At 44.8% G+C, this 8,693-nt stretch overlaps 1 protein-coding gene across 3 annotated transcripts in view; it reads left to right on the top strand.

Annotated features, from left to right (window-relative positions):
• The first annotated feature begins 6 nt into the window (after nt 1-6).
• JAM2 (junctional adhesion molecule 2) overlaps nt 7-8,693 on the top strand; it is a 51,933-nt gene continuing 43,246 nt past the window's right edge. For all 3 annotated transcript variants that reach the window (XM_019524567.1, XM_019524568.1, XM_019524566.1), the window contains exon 1: nt 7-159. In XM_019524567.1, coding sequence (XP_019380112.1) covers nt 105-159 — 55 coding nt within the window. In that variant the 5' untranslated portion in view covers nt 7-104. The remainder of the gene's footprint in view (nt 160-8,693) is intronic.

The following is an 8,693-nucleotide window of genomic DNA, read 5'->3' as shown; positions in this document are numbered from 1 at the left end:
CCGGGGCTGAGGCGGGGGGTCCCGCCGCGCGGGAGCCCGAGCCCGGGGCAGCCGCCGCCTCATTAGCAGCGCCCCGCGGCCGCAGAGCGGCTGTAGCCGGGAAGATGGCGAGTCGCCCCTGCCTCCTGCTCCTGCTCGGCGCCTTGGGGGCTCTTAGCTGTAAGTGGCGGCGCTTCCCTCCTTCCCGGGGGCCTTGCTGGGACCCCTCCGGCCGTGGGGCCGTGCACGGGCCGGGAGAGCCGGGGGGGTCCCGCTCTTCGCCTCCCTCCGCTCGGGCAGGGAGCGCGGGGCAGCGGGATCCCTGCCGTCTCCTCACCCCTCGCAGCCCCAGGGTCCTGGAGTGGGAGGGGTAACTGCTTGCTTGCTTGTGCTCACGCTCTCGTTTTCGCTTTCTTGTTTCATGGCACTTCTGCCTCCAGGCAGCTGCTGCTCCAGAGACCTAGGGGAAAAGGAGGGTGGGAAGGGACCTGTGCAGGTCATTTAGTGCAGCCCCCTGCTCCAAGCAGGACCAGCCGTAAGTCATCTTAGACAAAGCTTTGTCATAGCTGGCCTCCAAGGATGGGGAGTCTGCCACCTCTCTGGGATGGGGGACTGGTGCCACCTTACTCAGGTGGGGCACATGCCTCCCCCACCCCCCTTGGGTCTCCCCTGGCTGATTACACGACTCCCCTGCAAGTCCCCACTCCCAGGCCAGCACTTGCAGGGGGGCACTGGTGCTCCCCCCCCCCAGCCCATCGCCTGAGTGGGGAGTGTCAGTTCCTGTGTTTCACCACCCTCCTAGGGAGAAAGTTTTTCCTAATATCCAACCTCAACTTGCCTTGCTGCAACTTGAGATTGTTACTCCTTGTTTTATAGATGCTGGGGCTGGGAAGGGACCTTACAAGATTATCAGGTTCAGCCCCCTTGCACTTAGGCAGGAAAGACTGCTGGGGTCGGATGACTCCAGCATGGTGAGTGGCAAGATGCTTTTTGAAGATTGTGGGGGTGGGTGACTGTACCACCTCTGTCATCTGCTACCACTGAAAACAGTCTCTCTTTTCCAGTGCTTTACTGCCCTGCTCCTGAGAGTGTTTTTCTCTAACTTAAACTCCCTCTTTGAAATCATAGGATTCCTAGAACGTGAGGGTTGGAACATACCTCAGCAGGTCATCTAGTGCAGTAGTTCTCAACCTTTTTTGTATTGGGACCCGTGTGTGAACGTTGATGGACAGTCCTGACCCAATGCTGCTTGCTCCCAAGCCACTGCCCCTGTTCCAGGCCCCAGCCCCCCAGTGTGGGGGGCAGGGGGTGGGTGTATGCGAGGCATGGAGAGCCCCAAGCAGCCCCTTACAGGCTAGGACTCTGCCAGCCTGCAAGAGGAAAGTCATAGTTTCCCACATTTTTTCTCCTTTAAAGGAGAATCCATTTTTTAAGTTGGTCGATCCATTTTTAAAGTTTGTTTATGACCCTTTCATATATTCTTGCAGCCTGCTTTTGAGTTGCAACCCATGGGTTGCGAAACACTGATGTAGTACAACCGCCTGTTCAAAGCAGGACCATCCCTAACTAGATCATCCCAGCCAAGGTTTTGTTTAGCCAGGCCTTAAAAATCTCTGGTTCTCTTGCCATTGGGGGGGTCTCACCCTAACAGGGCTCACATTGCTTTTGAAAGGATCTGAAGGCACCCCTGGGTGCTGTAGCAACCTGGAGGAACATACTGGTGCCACTGGAAGACAACCAGCAGAGCAATTAGAAACTTAAGTTGTTTTTTTCCCATGAGACCAACCTGCTTAGTTGTCCCCTAGATTCTTGTTGCTGCTGTCATCCTGGTGGCAGCTGAGTGATGCTTGGCGTAATCAGCAGTATAATGCAAATGTTGCCTTTCTTAATACGGAGCTGATTTCTGCATTCCTTTAATCCCCATAGCTGCTTATAGCCCTACGTAGCTTTAGCACAGCTTCAGGTCAGACCCCAGAGTCTGAAACTATTCTTTTCCTTGACTCCTGCAGCTGAAGCCAAAATATGTACCCAACATAGAAAGAAGAACAAACGATAGCTTCAGTACAACTGTGGGGAGCATATAGTGAAGCTATTGTTTGTTCTTTCTTTGTTCAATACATATTTTGGCTTTTAGATGCTGGCAGTCAAGGAGAACAGTAGGTTGGGTCTCTTAGGACCTGATTTGACGCTCAACTACAGTTGTTGGAGCTCTACACTCATATGCAGCCTGTTAAGCAGGCTTGTGGTTAACCAAGATAGTGCTTTTACCCAGTAATGCAGCTTTTCAGAATATTAGTTTTTCCTAGAAATTAACAGGTGGGAGCCAAATATTTTTGCATTTCTGTAAAATGGTTTGAATGCATTATGCCAATGGAAAAACAAAACTGGATTTTGCAAGGCCAGAAAGGCAACACAGGTGTTTTTGTAGCTTTTCAATCATTTTCTTAGCTCACTAAAAAAGAACAAGAAAGGGCATAATAAAATGAATCTGAAAAAGCTTGCCTGACTTAGAGGGCAGGCTGAACATAAGTGTGAGATGCCAGAAGATAGGAAAACACAGCTGTAGATAAACGGTAGATTAAAATGCAACAAAATATTTCAGGCATCTGATAAGACAATATCATATGTAGAACTTATTTTACTGCATGCCCAAGATATCATACCAGGCATCTTGGTGCCTCCTTAAATGTTCTCACTTTAGCAAGGAGATTTAATATCTGTTTCTTATTATATAAACAGTGTTGGGATGTTTGGGATGTTTGTAGCAGAATCTTGCTAATTTAACATGGTTAGCTATGGTTATACCTTCTGAGGTATATCCTTATATATCAATAGTAGTCTCTGAGGTTTCTATCTACATGGTTGTCCCTGTCCTGTCTGAACATGGAAGGAAATGAAGTCTTCAGTATCCTTTAGTGGTAGGGTTGGGTCAGAGATGGAAAAGATGGCCATGATCGCACACATTATTGGTTCTTTCCTTTTCTCATTCTCTTAATACTTCTGTCAGTAGGACTCTTAAACCTAATAAGTCAGTCTTTCTATATTTGTGGACAAGTGTGGCGTTTGGTGGTCAGTTTCTTTTGGTGGGTGCCTACCCTTAATTTAACTTCCTGCCTTTCTAGTATTTGGAAAGAGGTTTAAAAGCATATCCATGTTCTTTTAAACTGATACACAGTCAGTTTTCCCTCCATCTTAATGCACCTTTTCTTTTTCTTCAAATCTCTCTTTTGGATGAGTGGGAGTAGAGAACTGACTGATGTTGCAGGGATGTGGCAAACCTTACCCTATGTATACTGATGATGCCAGAGTGAACTCCTTAAGAGTTGGTATTCTTCAAGTGGTGTGGAAGTCCCCCAGAGTCCTCAGAGGGCTCCTGAGTTCTCCAGGTAGCAGATACAAATCTACAGGAATGAGCGTAATCATCCTACTTGTATTGTTAGTGGACTGGTGGAAGAGCACTACTGAATGTGCAAGTGCACCAGATCTCTTTATAAAGCATCCCAAAATCATTAATCTGACTTTCCTCATGCAGGTGTATCTGAGGAGTAACTTCACTGAAGTGAATGAAATTACATTTTTCTGAATCTGATTCTCCTTTCATTTTCACCAGATACTCTGGCCACATAAGGATCATAAAAGGCAATAAAGAATATGTTCAGTAAATTTTACAAGTTGCAACTGAAACTCGGAGAGCTAGTCTGATAGAATCATAGAAAAACACTTTTAATTCAGTACTGAATAATCTCAGAACACGTACTCCTAGTTCTTGAAAATAGTCTTATTTGCACTCGGGCTTTACCAGTGCCTTTTTACCAAATATGGAGTGACTATGTCAAAACGCCTTGCAGATGAAATGTAATGGAAAAAAAAAAACTATCTGTGAAGTGAGATCATTTTATTTGCTCAACTTCTATAGTCCAGAGAAATAAGAGAGCATCTTTCAGGTTTTGAGCAACCTTCGTGAAGTCCGGGGAAGAGGTCATCACAATGTAAGCCAAGTGTCAGGAGTCAGGGAACCAGGCTGACTAATTAGCTTCCAGCTGGCCTTCGTTGTTTGCATGGGTGTGACTGCCTGTGGCCCAGTTACTTCCAGGTGGCCCCAGTTGCCTGCATGGGCATTGCTGTCTGCTTAAAAGCAGCAGCTCTTACAGTACCTAGCAGGCTACTCAACAGAACAGAAGCTTCTTTGTTTAGTTTTGGGCTTCTGACTTGCCATTTCTGATGCCAGCTTGGATCCCTGGTTCATTACTGCTGACACCTTGCTCCAGTCTGGACCCCTGCTTCTGACCCCTGACTGTCTATTCCTGAACCCCTGGCTTGTGGCTTTTTGGGGTTAAGCTCTGACTATTCATGCCCCTGTTGTTCTAACTTGTACCTGAGGTCAAGTAAGTTTAAATGAACTTAGGGAGTTGAGAGTCACATTTGAGATAGTAAGCAGAGTTTAGACTTCCTAGGCTGAACCTGCAGAGAGGAGCAGCTAAACTGAAGGACTTCTAGCAAGGGCTTCCCTACCCTGCAGTACAGTTGTAATCACTTTATTTAGGAAAGATGGCACATCCCCTAAGGGCAAGCGATGGACCTAGCCAGAGTTTAACCCTTTGAAAACAACCTGGAGGTATAATGAAGTAGGCTGACTATGCCACATTAGCCACTAACAACCACAAAAAGATACCTGTTCTTGCTATAGGGGGAAGTAATTGTTTTTTTGGTGGTGGTGATTAGGATTTTTTTGATCGTTTGTTTTGTTTCAGTTTTTCAACGCTGAAATATAATTATGCCACAATTATGGCCACAATTTTTAGAAGCTTTCTTTCAGTATATCAGTATAGTTTCTTACTCTTCCTGTGTTAGGGTTGCTAACTCTCCCACGTTGCCGACTCTGACGGACTCCCAGCCATCGATCTCTCGGTGACTATTGAAAGCAATCCGTGAGATTTTAATAGGATATTTTAAGAAAATGCATTCAATTAATGACACTGTCATGTTGGGGGAAAAAAAATCTCCTGGAATAGCTTCAGTCAGAGTTGGCAACCCTGTCCTGTATGGAAACACAGGACATGGCACACGTTCTGTGACATGGCTTGGATGATGCAGCATAAAGGAAAAAAGGCGTGAACAATTTCTGTATACTGGAACAACTTGAAGAGGAACTTTTCTTTGTAAGTTCTGAGGAAAGCTATTTTCAGTATGTATTCATGCCCTGTCATTTGAAGTTAAATCATCCTAAAGGGGATATTCCATGCACAAAGGACAAAATTTAAAGTTACATGCCCAACTATGACTTCTGCTGTTTCCTTATTTTTCTCAGCTGTTGTAATAATACTTCTTTTTCTCCTCTTTTCTGGACTTTGTTTTCTGCCAGACTTTCAACTTAATATAATACAAGAATTATCCCACATATAGAATAATTATTTTAAAAATCTTACAAATATGATGTACCTATGTGTGGCTTCTTCTGAGGGTCTTGCCTGGAATTTAGGTTCTTGTTAAGTGCCTGTAAGGAGCAACTAGAGATGTAGAGATTGCTCCAGGTCACTTTTTGTTGGTTAACTGCTCATTGTTAGGGAGTTCCCCCAGAATCTGTTCCCTGAGAAAATAGCCATGGTGATGGCATGTTCCCTATGATAGGGTGACAGGAGGTACCCCATGAACTGGAGAGGCACCTTAGTGTTACATCTTATTGCTATGAAAACATACCTAATACCATGGCCTCAAAAGGAGAGAGAGATACTGTTTTTAAAAAGGACAAGGATTCCTTTTCATAACTTGTTTAAAAACTACAACTTTATAGAAATATACTAATTTTATAGAAATATATAACAATGTACCTTCTCCTAAAGATACAAGTTAGCAGGAAGGATGGAATCAAACTGAGGACAGTTTGTAATAATGTAGCTTCAGTTTTCCTTGTAAGAGAATTGGTCTTAAAATTCTGCAGCCCACAGATCGACTATTAGTGTCTGACTAACCTGCAGAAAGACTGAGAGTTTGATGGACTTCGATGGCAGATTATAATGTATAAACATGCCAACTGTAATGTGACAACTTTTTCATCTCTTTTATTGAAACCAGAACACACAATGGGGGGAGGGGAGGAACAGAGTCCATCCATCCACTTAAGAGATTCCATCTCTCAAATCCATTTAAGGATCCTTTTTAAGGAGCACCTATTTTTGAACAAGAATGAGGGAGACTTGCTTTGGCCTCATTATCTAACAAAAACTGAGGTGAGTCCAGTTCATTTAAACTCATAGGTTCATTTAAACGTATATTCAGAATGACAGCAGTTGGCATAATGATTAATTTGTTTTTAATGAATGAATTCATCTATCACTTTTGTCATGGAATACTATCTAGTTATATATTAGAGCTATCTGGAATAGCTTATCAAAATTTACTCTGGAAAACAACTGTAGCAACAGAATAAAACCTTCTGCTGAGACTCCTTGTATTCCACATGATCTACTTTAACTATTGAAAGTATGTTTTCCTTCCTGGCAATTCACAGAGCCAATGTAGGTTTGGGATAGCTTAGTTGAAATTTCATGTTTTGCTGTGTTATTTTTCCAGCAAAATCCCCGCATTAATACCATCTCATATTTGTGCATGATCTTTGTACTTCTTCCACTTCTGTCCTACTTAAGAGACTCAGGCTAGAAGAGACTTCATCTAGTCCAGACCCTTTCTCAAGGCAGGATCAATCACAACTAAACCTTCTGTCAAGTGTCTGCCTAACCTGCTATTGAAAGTCTCAGGAGTGGAGATTCTACCACTTCTCTATGGAGCCTGTCCCAATGCCTGACCACCCAGTCTCCAACCAAGATTTCTTCTGCTGCAATTTGAGGCCTTTCAGTCTGTCTCCATCCTTTGTAACTGCCCTTCAGGTATTTGAAGTCTGTTAATAACCGCACCCTCACCACACACTCAAGTTTTTGTTTCTTCAGGCTAGGTACCCCTAGCTCTTTCAGCCTTAACTCAAAACTTACGTTTTCCAGGGCTCTAATCATTTATGTTGCTCTCTGGTGGACTCTTTTTCTGCCACCCCCAATCTATCCACATCCTTCTTGAAGTGTGGGGCTCAAAATTGGATGCAGTACTCCAGGTGAGGGTCAGCAGTACCAAACAGAGCAGAAGAATCACTTCCCTTGATTTTTGTGGTGACACTCCTGATAATTCAAGCTAGTATGCTGTAGGCTTTTTTGTCCTTTTGGCTTGTACTCAGTTGATGGTCCACTGTAACCCCCAGGGCCTCTGCAGTACCACAGTGTAGCCAATAGTTCCCCAGTCTGTATTTGTGCATGTAATTATTCCATTCCAAGTGCAGGACTTTCATCTGATTTTGTTTTGAACAATTTCTCTAGTTTTCCAGGTCATCCTGGATCCTAGCCCTACTCTCCAGAGTAGCTCCAGCTCCTCCCAACTTGGTGTTACCTACAAATTTGCTAAGTGTGCACTCAATCCTATTGCCCAAATTGTTAATGAAGATGTTAAACAATATCTGTCCCAGGACAGACCCATTGGGGGTCCCACTTGATACTTTCTCCCATCTAGACATTGAGCAATTGGTGATCCAAACAGTGGATTCACCTTACAGTATTTATGTCTAGTCTGTCTTTTTATTTTTTAGCTTGTTAAAAAAAAATGTTGTGGGAGATGGTGTCAAAAGCTTTCCTGAAGTCAAGGTATACCACATCCACTGTTCTTCTCATATCCAGAAAGCCTGCCACCTTATCATAGAAGGAAACCAAGTTACAATTGGTGAATCCACGTTGGCTATTCCTGATCACCTTGTTCTTTTTCCAAGTGCTTCACAGTAGGTTCCTTGAGGACCTACTTCATGATCTGTGTAAGTATTGAGGCCAGGCTGACTGGTCTGTAATTCCCCAGGTCATCCTTCCCTTTCTTAAAGATGGGCATTTCATTTGCCCTTTTCCAGTCATCCGATACCTCACCTGAACTCCACAAGTTCTCAAACAGAATAGCCAGTGGCTCTGAAATTACCTCCACCAATTCCTTCACTTGCCTAGGGCAAGGCTAGGCAGCCCCTGGCACACATGGCACAAGAAGGCATTTTTTTGGCATGTGTGCCTCGGAGCAAATGGCAGGGGAGCTGTGAGGAGCCCAATCGTTGTAGCAGTGCAGCCCCAGCTCCTTCCCTGCTGTCTGCCTTGAGGCATGTGTGTACCTGCTGCTGGTAATGAGCCAAACCAGACTTCCACAGACCTCACTGCTGTGTGCTGTCAGCAGCCTGGGCTCCATGATAGATGGTAGGGTCCTGCCCAGAGCCCAGGCCAGCTGTGGCAGGCAGCCAGGAGGCTGCAAGCAGCTGTACCAGGGTCTGCAGAGCCCTGGCCTGGCTCACTGCTGGTGGCAGGTGCACATGTGCTTTGGAGCAAATGGCAGAGAAGGGGCTGGGGCTGTGCTGCCACAACAAGGACTGGGCCCTTTGTGCCTCCCCCACTGTCAGCCCCTGTTATGCTAATATCTTGCAAGTTGAGGTTGCAGGGTTTTTTTGGCATACAGCCCAAAAACATTGCCACCCCTTGCTATCCTGCCTAGGCCTGCTGACTTGAAAGCATCAAGTAATTCCTAACCTGTTCTGCCATTACTTAAGCTATTCATCTCCTTCCCTATTTTTGCTGCCAACTACGCTTGCCATCTGGTAGCTGACCTTATTTGTGAAGGCTAAAGTAAAAAAAAAAAAAAAAAAAAAA

This window comes from Gavialis gangeticus, unplaced genomic scaffold (assembly GCF_001723915.1).
Source record: "Gavialis gangeticus isolate Ggan-Ray unplaced genomic scaffold, GavGan_comp1, whole genome shotgun sequence".
In the NCBI taxonomy this organism is placed as follows: domain Eukaryota; kingdom Metazoa; phylum Chordata; order Crocodylia; family Gavialidae; genus Gavialis; species Gavialis gangeticus.
This window is presented reverse-complemented; position numbering and strand designations above follow the sequence as displayed.